Raw genomic sequence first — 13,281 nt, forward strand, 5'->3', positions numbered from 1 at the left:
CTCAGGGAAAGCACGGTGCGGCTGGGGACACAGGAAGCTGCACAGGACAGGCAGGGTTCAGAGACACCTCACACAGCCGCTGAGATAGTCTGGAAAGCTGAGAAGCTGTTCGTGCGTGGATGGAGGCCTGTGGACACACACAGGCAGAGGCGAGGAAGGCCAGCCATGAAGGCTGCTGCTCGGATACTCAGTCCCGTGCCGGTGCTCCTGCCCCGAATCCCCGCACACAGGTGGGCTGGGTCCTGGTTAGAGCCCCAGAAGCTGCACTGGGGTCACGTGCACCGGGTGGATGACTCTGAGTCCTGGGATTTGGCTGTGCGCTCCTCACCACCAAACTGGGGGAAGGGCTGCCCCAAGCCTTGGAGGTGGTGGCCTCAGAGACAAAGTGACTTGCCATTAATAATCCACTTACCCTCCCTGAGCTGATTTGCATGCTAATGAACGTTTCTGGAGCAGGAGGTGGGAGGCTGGCGCCCAAGGTGTGTCCCCAGAGCCAAGTTCAGTGAAGGGAGAACCGGGAGAAGAAGCTGGGAGAGGAGGGGAAAGCCGGCTGGGACAAGAACCTGCAAATGATAGAACGTTCCACCTGGCCTGTCCCTTCAAGGCCACAAAGTCCAAAGGCTTCCTTTGCATGTGAGAAAAGGGGAGATTGGGGAGATTCGTGAAAGGGGAATGAAGGAAAAGAGCGGAGAGAAAGAAGAGGAGCAAGGATCAGGAAGGACTGAGGAAAAAGGGCAAGTAGGTTGAGAAGACAGATGGAGGCCAAGCGCTGGCCACAGAGCAGACAGGCCACGAGGCCACGGTTGGGGGGGGGGGCGGTGCAGCTGTGTGGGCCCGCCTCCCTGGCTCTCCCCAGGAACATCCTACCTATACCATCCCTGCACACGGGCCTCTCCCTGGGGACACCTTGGGGGGGGGGGGTGTCTGATCCCTGGGAGCTGGGGCCCAGGGTGAGATGCTCAGCTTCCCAGGGCGGGCCAGCTGCCGAGGCCTGCCTTCCCCTTGCTCTCCCCTTGGTTAATGAACACATCTCCCTTTTCTCTAATTAGGTGGAACAAACAACTTGAACCAGAATTTTTATTTCCCAGAAAAGCACATGCCCGGACACAGTAAATATGTCATTAATCATCATTCGGAGGCGCAGGAGGAAGGGAAGCAGTCAGAGGGCCTAATTAGGAGCCCGGGCCTCCCCGCTCCCCTCCCGCCAGCACCCTGGCAGCCCTGCTCCCTTCCACCAGGTGGGGAGCAGATCAGTTGGAGAGGTGCCTGGCAGAGTCAAACTTAATGTAAATGTTCTTGTTAGTACAGTGTAAAAGTAAAGAAAAGGGGATGAGGAAGAACCATACTGACCTACCTCCCCACCTCCCCCCTCCCTCCACCCTACCCCAGGTCTTATTTCCATCCAGGAAATTGTTCTTATTAGCGCTTGGCTATTTATAGACACGTGAAGTCTGCTGAAGAGTCCAGAACCATTACTGTGGTAGGGCTGCCCCTCCCTCCACTCTGGCTTGGCTTGGGACTAAACCACACATCCCCGCAGCCCCTATCTGCTGGCCTCTAGTTTAGCTCCTGGCCCTGAGGCTGAGCTGAAAACCCTTATCCCACTGATGGCCCAGCCCCAGCCCTTGGCTTGCTGGGATTGACCCCATCACTCCACCAGCCCTGCTCCAGGACCCCTCTGCCCAGGGCTGAGGCCACCACCCCACGTCCCAGGAAAGAATGTGCCATAGGAGCCCGCCCAGGCCCAGGTAGTTCTAGAACATGCGGCAGAAATAGTCCAGACCACTGCCCGGCTCTGTGGATCTCTCTGGCATCTCAGAATGTGGCTTTGTCTAAAGCAGGATGGTCTTACTCTAGACTAGAGTCTCAGGTCATGTGCTCCTAGTGCTAGAGGCCACCAGCTTTGCCCCAGCTTGGCTGAGCAGGACCACACAGAGCTGAGGACCCAGCTGAGGTTCCAGTAGCTTACATGTTGCTGCTGTCAAGTAACAAAAACTCGACCAAGTAAACGTGAAGATCTAATTGGCTTTATTAAACAATTCATGACTCAGGCGGCATCTCATCCAAGCGAGTAGAAAGGCATTCCGAGGAGGGTACAAACATGGAAGGTTTTAAAGGCAAGAGATGGAGAGGGTAAAAGGAAATTATTGGCAAAGAATGCCTTGTTTCAGGCAGGTCCCCCTTAGGGGGACCGGAAGGATGACCTCCCCTGCCGACCAGGAGTTTCCAGGTTGGCCGGTTAAACGTCACATCCCAGGGGGGCTGGGGTTTGAAACCGCAGGAGGGGGCGACTGGGTGGCACAGCGGTTAAGCGTCTGCCTTCGGCTCAGGGCGTGATCCTGGCGTTCTGGGATCAAGCCCCACATCAGGCTCCTCGGCTATGAGCCTGCTTCTTCCTCTCCCACTCCCCCTGCTTGTGTTCCCTCTCTCGCTGGCTGTCTCTATCTCTGTCGAATAAATAAATAAAATCTTTAAAAAAAAAAAAAAAGAAACCGCAGGAGGCTAGGTAGGTATTAGGTGTTGGTTTGCTGATGCGGGGCCCTTAACCTAAGTGACTCCATTTTGGGCCGGCTGTCTCCTTTTCAGCACTGCTAAGTAGCTCAGTGAACTTAAAAGTCTGCTGAATCCCTCTAACTGTTCCCACCTTTAAGTGAAGATCTTACTAACCACCGTCTAACTCGCAGGGACCAGTGGTGGGTGGGTCACTGCCTCCGGGGTCACCATCCTCAAGCACAAATCCCAGCCCTGCCCGGCAAGTTTCTGACTCACTTTGAACTAAGTTTTCTTTTCTATTAAACAGAGCCAGTGCTCCCTTCCTTTCAGGGTCTGGTGAGAACAGTGCCGGTACTATCTTAAGGGAGGTTTTGAGAAGTCAAACTTATTCATCTATCTTCTGGCTCTGAGCAGGCGAAATTAGACAGCGTCCAGCACCCTTCTCTGGAGGGAGTTAAGTAGCTTCCCAGGATCAAAAGTCCCTGAGTACTGAGCAGGTCCAGGCCCACCTTGGAAGTGGTCCCTCTGCCCGACACACCTCTCCAGCACCTACCTTGCTGGGTCACCGGGAGCTCAGGATGCTGGGCGCCAAACTGCCAGGGAAGGAGCTGGAAAGGGGTGCAGCAGCGATGGGGGCACTGGCTGCAGCGTGACCTCATGAGCCCCACTGGAAATGGAAGGAATGGAAGGCAGATATCTAAAGGCTTTCAGACTTGCGTTTGTTTCCTAGGGCTGCCCTCACCAAGTCCCCAACTGGTGCCTAAAACAACCAAAACGTATTGTCCCACCTTGTGGAGGCCAGAAACTCTGAAATCAAGGTGTCAGCGGGCTGTGATCCCTCCAGGGAGAGTCTTTCCTGGTCGCCTCCACGCCTGGTGGCTCCTGGAGTCCCTTGGCTTCTGGCTACATCACTCCCATCTCTGCCTGTCTTCACATGACCTTCCTTCTCGTTCCTTTCTGTGTCCTCCCCTCTTCTTCTAAGAACACCAGTCATGGATTTGCCCTCCCCCCCACCCCCCTAATCCAGGATGATCTCGTCTGGCGATCCTTAACTAATTACGAATTACTTAGCTGATCTCTGAAGACCCTTTTTCCAAATCAGGTGACATTGTGAGGCTCTAAGATGACATGAATTTTGGGGGGACATTCTTCAGCCCACTATAGGACCCTCTTACTTATCTTGCCCCCAACTTGAAGTGTAAGTTTGGCAGAGCTCCGTGGCCCCTCCTGGTCTTGCCGGTTTTCTCATCTGTCACTGGGAAAATAATGGCATCTGTCCTGCCTCCGACTATTCAGGACTCTAATGAGGTCAGGAAGTAATATGATTTGAAAAGTTGCAAGGGTTTACATAGATAAAGTTATGAAATGGTCAGTGTGGATTGATTCTACCTGTAGCCCAGCCCAGCCCTGCCCTTACCCCCGTGCCCCAAGATGCACCCCCTCCTACAAGTCACACGATTGCCTTGGGGGGACACAGCCTCCCCAGCTGTATGCACCTGCAGACCTAGAGCCTACCCGAGGCTGATTCTCCCACATGATGGGAGACCTTCTAGTTCCTCTGTCCTTCTGCAGCCCAGGGCTCGGCCAGGCCAGGGAGCCACCAGTAACCCCCCAGCTCTCTGCAGAGACTTGCACCCCTGGCTGTCCTGAGCTGAGGTCTCCTTCTTCTTCTCTGAGGCTGGGACGTGTCTTCCCCTACCTGCCCAGGCCAGCCCAGCCAAGTGACATGGGGCCTTCTCTCCTCGCTCCCCCAGACCCTGCTGCGAGATGGCAAGCGTGAGAGCATCGTGAGTACCCTCTTCATCTCCCCGGGCGATGTGGAGAATGGGCAGAGTATCGTGTGCCGAGCCACCAACAAAGCCATCCCAGGAGGGAAGGAGACTTCGGTCACCATCGACATCCAGCGTGAGTACTAACTTGGCCCACCCAGCCTGCCGGGACTGGGGCGGGAACACCCCTCCCCACTCCCCCACCCCCGCCCCGAGCTCTCCCTGCCTGGAGCACGGGATGGAGGGAAAAGCCAGGCCTGGACAACCAGCTCACCAGAGCCAACACCACAGCTTCCTCCTGCTCCCTTCTGTGAGGTGTCTGAAGACTGGAAATGGGTCAGACAGCTCCCTGGACTGGCCAAGGCTGTGTTTGTGGGCACCCAAAGGGCTTGTCCTTATTGTCACTTGAAGTAACATCAGATGAGGATCTTTTCCCAATGACACGTTCAAGCCACATTTCCAAACCTGGATCAGGTAGAACTTTCCACATCAATAAATATCAAGCAGGCCTCTAGCTCTGCTTTAACCCAATGGCCCCCCACGCTCCCTTGGCGAGAATGCCCGAGCAGAGGCACTGGGGGCAGCAGGGCGCTCGGGGCTCCGGAGTGGGGCGGGCAGCGCGTGCCCTACAGAGGTTGGGCACATGGGGGCCCCTCTCATGAAAGGATTCAAGGAGAGAAGAGGAGGAAGGAGAGTAGTCTTTCAGTCAGCCCATACTTTCCGGGAATTATTTCATCTGTGCCACACCATCTGAGTAGGTATGCCGGTGGTCCCTATGTGAGGAAACTGAGGCACCCCGTGGTCCGTCAGCTTGTCCAAGACCACATAATTATCAAATGCAGACAGCCTGGCTTTCCGGAGCCCGCACCGTAACCCTCTTCTACACTCGCACACAGTAGGTCCTCAGCGGGAGTCAGTTCTCACAGTCAGCGTCACCAGTCATGATGCGTTCAAGTTCCACCTGCGTCCTGTTTCAAAAGTCACCTCAAAAGCCCCCTAATGCTCTCTTAAAATTTCCCTGAAAAGCCTGTCGGCCCCAGAGAACAAAAAAAAGTGCTCAAAAAGGTGGTCCCGCGGCCTTACCCCCAGTACTGGACTAGTTTGGGTCTGAAGTATCAGCGTTTAGAAGTGGACTTTTCTTCCCTTAGATGGCCCTCCCTGCCAGGGAGCACGACACCACCGTGCGCTGGGGTGGTTTTGGCGGCAGGCTAGAGCCGAAGGCTGGCATGCATCTCCTTATTTTATTCATCCTAAGTCGCATTCATTTAAAAACCCCTGCCCCACAGCCTGGCTCTATAAGGGTTCTGGACCTGTGCTCCACGGGGCTCTGGAGGGCTCTGGGGCTGAGTCCTGGCGTTTCCAGGGCCCCTCTCGGGAGCCAGCCAGCAGAAGTCCCTAGTCTGTCTAGAATCCTGGCAGCGGCCGCTTAGATTCCAGAAGGCAAAAGAAACCGTTGTAACCCTGAGACAGGCTTGCTCTGAACACCCAGACACAGCAGCCGAGTTCTTGGAGAAGTTCTTTACCATGTTCACTGGTTAGTAGCCCCCACTCCCTCACCCCCACCAACTGGAGGCGTCTTCTGTGCCTCATTTACTGAGAGCCAAGAACAGCGGGTCTCTTGCCAGATCGGGGACCAGGGTGATGGGAAGGAGACGCTCACTCTGGGGGGCCTCCCTGCCTGGCTGTCCACACCCACCTACTTCTTCCGGCACCAGCTCTGGAGAGGAAGCAAGGTGCTCTGGGGATCAAGTGGTCCAGCATCCAGAAAGGCTCCCCCACCTGTGGGTTGTGCGGCCGAAGCTTGTCACTTTACTCTGGGGACGCCAGTCCCTTGTCCTTTGACCAAATGATGTCCAGAGTTTCTTCTTGCCCTTAGATTGACCACGATCAGAGTTCTCTCCAAACACAAGCTGAACCTGGGAGGAATGAGGGTGGGGGACACAAGGCCTCCAAGCCTCCCACTGCCAGGCTGCTGGTTGTGCCCCCCACTGATCCCCAATCTGGTTGGGAGGCCAACACCAGCTACAGAATCCCACACAAAAGGAGCCAGCCGGCAGCTCCCCACAGTAGCAGCCTGGGCCCTGGCAGGGGAAGACCCAGCAGCAGCCGCGCTCCCCTCCAGGCCATTATCCATCACACCAGGAGAAGCTCTCCTGTCAACAAGAAAGCCATCATCCTAACAACAGCCCACCAACTAGTAAAAGGCGCTCCTCTAATGAACTCTAATGAGATGATCCCTTCACCAGGGCACAGAGCTCAGAGTCCGATCTGAGGAGGACACCGCCTTGCCAGGTCTCTGCGCCCTGGCTGGGGCTCCCAGAGAGGCTGAGGACCCGGGTGCCCAGTTCCTAGCTCAGCTCCATCTGAGGCGGGACAGGGAAGTGGTTAAGGCCACAGCACTCCCCCTGGTTTAAACTCTGGCTTCGCCACTTACTGAATGATGCCGGCCTGGTTCTTTAACTGCTGTGCCTCAGTTCCCCCATCTGTGGAAATGACAGTGCTTCCTTCACACAAGGGCTGTGAGGATTGAATGAAGTTGTTCTGGGGGACGTTTCCAGCACAGTGCCGGGCACCTGGTACTTGTCCTTGCCATGCACGGTGCCCCGCCCAGCCCAAACAGGGGAGAGGTCTCCGGCCACTTGTCCCCTCTCCTGAAGGTGTTTGCATGTGCCTGCCAAGCAAAAGCGCACGCTCTCTCCACCACCTTCTGCCTGCCTCCTTCCTCCTCCATTTATCCATTTGTTCATTCACTAAGCGTCCAACTGTTTACTGTGGACACCGTGGGCCAGATCAGAGCTGCCTTTGCAAACCTGCTCATTTTCTCAGTCAACCACGAAGCATTCAAACTCAGCAAAAGCGCATTTGTTGTTTGTTTCCCTTGGTCTTTATATGTTACCCAACGGAAGACAAAGCCCCCAGATTGAGTAATGGGAGAGAAAGCTGAACACCCCCAAAGTCTCGCTACATCTGGACGCTGCATCCAGCTGCCAAGTTTCAAATGAATGTGCTGTAAAATCACTGAGTCATGGAGTTTCTCTCTTTTCCACCCCCTCCTCGATGTAATACTTCCCCTGAACGCACACTCACACACACACGCACACGCACGCACACGCAGGTTGCTGATGGAAACACTAACAGACTCTCAGCTGTAACATCTGTTCGATCTGATCTCAGTTCCAGCAGCTACATCAAAGCCGCCCCCCCCCCGCCAGCTATGCAGCCGACATCACAAGTGGGATTACAATCATGTCTAATAGTTGGAGAGGACATAAACTATTTATACCTCCGGAGCCTGGTAGACGCCTGAGAAGTCCTACCCTGCACATCCAGAGGAGAGGGGTGGACAGAGGGACACAGGCGCCTGGGGGTCCGGGGTGGGGGTGCAGATGAGACTGACAAGGGTACAACCTTCTAGGGACCCGCTATCTTGGGGCTCTTCGAGAAAGGTGGGGTACCGGGGATTTGGCCGAGGTAAGGAAGCTGCAGGAGAGAGGCAGGCTCAGGATAAACTCAGAACGGCGGGCAGCAGGAAGGGTCCCCCAACAGGTATACGCTCCATCGCCCTGCTCCCCAAGACTCCTCACTCTATAAAGGACACCCAGGTGGGGAGGGGCCTCCTGGAGCTACCCTCCAAGGTCTGTGGCAGGTAGGTTCCAGATTCTATCCAGTGGGCACTATCACCTCCTCAAACAAGAGTTGGATGGAGGGGCTCCACTCCGCCTCTCAGGACTGAGTTGCACAAGGTGAGGCCATGAGCCAGCCATGCATTCGGCTCCAGATGGCAATCACCACATTCCTCAGCCTCAGGACATCTCCAACTCGCAGCAAGATGCAGGCTCCTCTCTGGGTCTCCACATCTCTAGGGCTGGTGTCATCGGAGCCCTAGGGGCCCTCAGATGCCCCATTGAGCCGGCTGGCCCTGCAGAGAAGGAGTGCTGGGACTCCTGACAGTACTTGCCCTGGAAGCTGGTGGCCTTCAGCTGGGGGTGGACGGGGGAGCGGCGGGGAACAGCAGCTGGGGAGAAGCTACAGGGTTCTGGGGGTCTTAGCTCTCCTGGGAGGTGGGAAGAGAGCTCTCATGGCTGGTCCTTGCCACACTCCTCACTACCTGAATTATGCTTTAAAAACAAAGATTGTCACCTCCCTTGTAATTCTCCGTGAAAATTCTCCACTGCTGCCGTAACAGATGCTCCCAGGATCGTGGTCCGCATGTGGAACTGGGGGCTCGTGGGGGAGATCAGGGTCCCCAGAACAGTCAGCCAGCCACCCTGCTCAGGAACCAGAGTTCTCTCCCCCACGTCTTTCAAGCTGTCTGCAGATATGAGCACAGCCCTGTGGGCCACCTCTCTGGCCCCAGCCCCTGGGCCGCGGCACTGTGCAATGCAGGGAGACATGACCCAGCTTGAGCACCTGCAGGACAGAGAGGCCGAGTGGTCCAATGATGCCAACGCCAGGGTGGGCTGGCCTCAGTTCACAGCCGGGGGGCTATGCATAGGACTCTCAGGGCCTCAGAAGCCCACCCATGGTCTCAAACAGAGGCTCACCGGGTGGGTTGGAGTCCTTCTCCCCTCGTGGTGCCCTTCTCAGGCGCCCAAGAGGGGTCAGCTTTTTTCTCCGTGGTCTCTGAGAAACTGGCTTCTTTTGCTGAAAATGGGCTGGACGGAACCCTAAGAAGTCCACATGCCCTGCTGGCAGTTTGCCGTGATCTCTGGTGAGGACTGGCCCAAAGATGCAGCCCAGGACCCTGGCTTGGGGACGGGGACCACACTGCCCTCACTCCGCCCAGGGTTGAACCCCAGCCAGCCCTGTATGACGAGGAAGGAGAACAGGTGCTGGTCTCTGTTTCCCCCTTTCTCTCTCTCTGTGTCTCTCTCCCTGTCTCTTTTCTCTAGCGCTCGATACTGTGGGGTGTCTGTCCCCAACACCATGTCTCATTCTGTCTCTGTCTGCTTGGTCTCCTCCGGTCTTTTGGCTTTTAGTCTGAAATCTCTGTCTGATTGTATGTTTCTCTGTATATGTCCATCTCTCTCTGTTTCTCTCTCCATCTCCCTGCTCTCTGCTTCTCTCTGTTTCTTTTTTTTTATTCTTCCTCTGCATTTCTCAATCTCTCTGTCTCTGTCTGTGTCTCTCTCATTTCCCTGTCCCTCTTTGTGTAGGTGTCCTCTGTCTGCCTCCCATCCCTTCTGTCTCTGTCTCTGTTTCTTGTTCCCCTCTCCTCCCCCTTCTTTCCCGCTCCCTCTCTCTTTCCCTCCCCCTTTCCCTCTCTCCCTCCCTTTCTCTCTTTCTCTCCCCCCCTCCCTCTCCCTCTCTTCCTGTCTCCTCCACCTCCTACTGTTCAGCACTTCAGAGCCTGGCTTCTCATCACGTTCCAGGAGAAAGACTCGCCCAGCCTGGGGAGCCAGGGAGGGCTGGGTGACACCAGTCAGGGCCCAGCAGAGATGACCAGGCTGATGAAAGGGTGTAAATGCCACTTTCAAGTTAACAGATATACCAGAACCTTTATACAAACAGATCTGAAACAGACATTTCAAAGACAAAAAAATGTGTATTTAAATGGGGCTTAGTGTCCACACTCCCCCTTGTGCCCCCTGCACCCCCTTTTCCCACCTCTCTTATCTGAAGTGTTTTGTTCTCTCAAAAGGCTGGAAGATGGGCAGCATGCGTCTGGGGGCCCAGGAAGCCATGCCTCCTGGCTGGCTTTCATTTAAACACAGGGCCTTGAATCCACAGGAGGAACCCCCACCCCACGACCAGAGCAGCTAAAGAGGGCACCCCCAGAGAGCAAGGGAGCCCCCTGTTGAGGTCCCCAACTTTCTGGGGAACACCAGAGTGGTGGCTGCTCTAAGGGTCCCTGCTGGTAGAATCTCTGGCCTTTACCCTCCCTGTCACCCAGGGGTTCTTCTTGTCCCCAAACCATGGACACTGGTCCCCCTGTTTGCAAAGGAATCTCTTCTCTCTGCAGACCCCCCACTTGTCAACCTGTCGGTGGAACCACAGCCAGTGCTGGAGGACAACATTGTCACGTTCCACTGCTCTGCAAAGGCCAACCCAGCTGTCACCCAGTACAGGTAAGAGTCCCGCTGACGAGGCACAGCCTGGCCCCTGGACCCCTCCAAACCCCTGCCAATCACACGGGGTGTCATTTGTGGTCCCGAGCACGCAGCGCACGGGCTGGTTCACTGTGGGCACGCAGGATCCTTCTCCCTCCCCCGCAGGATCCTTCTCCCTCCCCCGCACACCCATCCAGCCCTGGCCTTTCCCTTTCCTTCATGTACGTGCATACTTCCCTTCCACCGGAAGCAGTGGGTATAACCCCTTCTGCTTGGAGAGCTTGGTTAGCCCTTCTTTCTGAAAAGAGGCAGAGAGGCTCAGGGAGAAAAAAAAGGGGAAACAACCAGGAGAAGCAGTAAGATCAGAATCTAGATTCTAGCCATGTGCTTACCAAACCATTCACCTGTGTAGGGTAAGATTTCTGGGACAGATGGCCCTGCTAGCAGGCGCCTCGGATCATGTCCACCCATGGCCCTGGTGCCTCCCTTGCTCACAGCACTGGTAAAAGCACCACCGTGTTTTACACGCTCATCTTTCCCTGCTGATGGAGCTTCTTGAAGGCTAGAACTGCAATTTAGCCGCTTAGGGCACTCAGCGTGGAGCCCAGCGCGGGGCATGCAGCAGGTGCCTTTCAATGCGGGCCGGCTCCTCCGGGCCCCTTCCTGCCTGGGCGCTACCACTGCCACCGCCGCACACGATGTCGAGAGACGCAGGGCCCCCGGAGATGCTCAAGGGCAGACTCGGACACTCACCTCCTTTAGACGCCCTGGGGAACTCGCCATGGCCCTCGCTGTCCCGTCCTTCCCCACCAGCCCAGACTCGATGCTGGAGCCCAGAGCGTCGCCTCTGCTGTCGAGATGGGTTATTAAGCTGCAGCTTCAGCCGGTGCCAGGGATGCTAATGGCCCTAGACTAGATAATCAGCCGGCCAGTGAGAGTGGAGGACAGGGACGGCAAGAGGCAGCGCAGCCCAGAGGGCTCCATGAGAGGAAATGGGCCAAAGAGGCAGCCAGAGACTCATGTTGGACGCAAGGAGTTGGTCCCCGCAGTGCAGATAATTGAACGACACCAGGACACTGGCACCAAAACCCAGGGAAGGCGTGGAGTCTTTATCCTTGAGGATATTTTAAAACAGGATGCAAACCCATGTGTCCTGTCTGGTGTGACCGTTCCCTGGGCTGGAGGCAAGGGAAAGGTCGCAGCAGGTGCACGGCCCCATGGTCCTGTGGGTCCAGGGAGCGGGTTCAGTTTGGCTGGGATCTAGCATCTGTCTGGAAGCCACTAAAATGCAAAACAGAGGCCCAGAGAGAGTCCCCTCCTCTGGGCTTCCTCTGGGCACCTGAAAGACCTGCTCTCCCCTCCACAGGGCCGGCTTCTCTCTGCTGCCGCTCCAGGGGTCTGCTTACAATCCCTAAATGCTAGGCCTCACGTCCCCAGAGACCTCAGACACCCGTTGCCCTGGGCAGCCCCAGATTCCCACAGGTGCCCAAGCAGACACACCCCATGGTCACCCTCCCAGGAATGCTGATGGGATCCCAGAGACCAAAACGTACAACGACCCTGTCTCTTCACAGCCAGGCTCCGGGTCATCTGAGGACCCAGTTATGGGAGGGCTGGGCAGTGGGCAGGGCCATTCTCCGGGGCCCAGCAATGTCCCCCACTCCACCCCGGCCTTCTGACCAGGACAGGGTTAGCGAACGCCCCAGAAGTAAGGCTGCCGGGCCTGCCTCTTAAGGGCACCACCCTCTAGAAGCAGAACACCAGGGATGATGATGTTCATGTCTCCTTCTGGAGAGATCATCATAAAGAAATGGGACAATGGGGCACCTGGGTGGCTCAGTCGGTGAAGCGTCTGCCTTTGGCTCAGGTCATGATCTCGGGGTCCTGGGATCAACCCCCCCCCCCCCCCCCCCCCCCCGGTCGGGCTCCCTGCTCAGTGGGGAGTCTGCTTCTCCCTCTCCCTCTGCCCCTCCCCCACTCATGCACATGCGTGCACGCTCTCTCTCAAATAAATAAAATCTTCAAAAAAAAAAAAGAAATGTGACAATATGTTAAGAACTAGTGAATCTAGGGGAAGGGAATATGGCAGTTAATAGGCCTATTCTTGCCATGTTTCTATCATTTCAAAGCAGTTTTTTTAGAACTAAAAAGTTAATAAACAAGCACAGAGCATCCAAGTTTCCCTCCACCTTCACCCTACCCTGCAGCCCCCCAGGGTCCCAGGTCAGTCCCCGGTTACAGAGGGGCAGCCGTGGGTGCAGGAAGGGGCTGGCCTCCCCCCAAATGCTCACTCCCATGGCTTGTCACCTCCCCTCACGGCCCTCTGATTAGCCAAAGGCTCTGAAAACACTTCATTGTGGACCACAGTCCCTTCGGGACTCCGGAGACTTTTTGCAGAAGCTCTTCTGGCCACCAGGAAAATTTGGGAGAGAGGGGAGTGGAGCGGTGGAGAGAGGCAGGGGCCGCCTGCACCCAGGACACCAGCCAGCCCCTGGAGGAAGGGCTCAGCCAGCAGGCAGATGGTGGTCCTAGATGCCGTGTTGGGTTCCAAGAGGAAAAGCCTTAAACAAATCTCCTCACATAAGTACATTGATTTTTCCCAACTGACTTTGACAAGATTGCGGGGATCTGTGTTTCTTTACTTCCATATTCATCTTGATTGCTTCCTCCTGTGCCACTCCGAGGCTGTGATCTCAGAAATTAGAGCTATGCTTCCTCCACCCCAGCCCCCAGGAAGGGGACATGGGTGGGCGTGGGAGCAGGTGCAGCGGACTCGGCTGTCACTTCAGCTGCCCCCCAGCACCGGGAGCGCGAGGCGGGCAGGCCAGGTCCCAGCACACCAGGAAGCACGTCTCCCCACCTGCTTCTTGGTACTGTCCTCTAAGGCTCTCCTGCGCCCCCCACACCCCTCTTCAGGTCCCAGGGCAGGAACCACTGCCCGGTGTGAAACTCGGGGCTATTTAAGGACA

General features: G+C 56.1%; 1 protein-coding gene across 1 annotated transcript in view; it reads left to right on the forward strand.

The window, feature by feature from the left end:
* Nucleotides 1-13,281, forward strand: part of KIRREL3 (kirre like nephrin family adhesion molecule 3) — a 185,796-nt gene that overhangs the window by 149,168 nt on the left and 23,347 nt on the right. Inside the window, exons 6-7 of the mRNA XM_040630644.1 lie at nucleotides 4,248-4,398; nucleotides 10,225-10,330. Coding sequence (XP_040486578.1) covers nucleotides 4,248-4,398; nucleotides 10,225-10,330 — 257 coding nt within the window. The remainder of the gene's footprint in view (nucleotides 1-4,247; nucleotides 4,399-10,224; nucleotides 10,331-13,281) is intronic.

The sequence above is a fragment of the Ursus maritimus genome, unplaced genomic scaffold (genome assembly GCF_017311325.1).
Source record: "Ursus maritimus isolate PB19 unplaced genomic scaffold, ASM1731132v1 scaffold_16, whole genome shotgun sequence".
Classification (NCBI taxonomy): domain Eukaryota; kingdom Metazoa; phylum Chordata; class Mammalia; order Carnivora; family Ursidae; genus Ursus; species Ursus maritimus.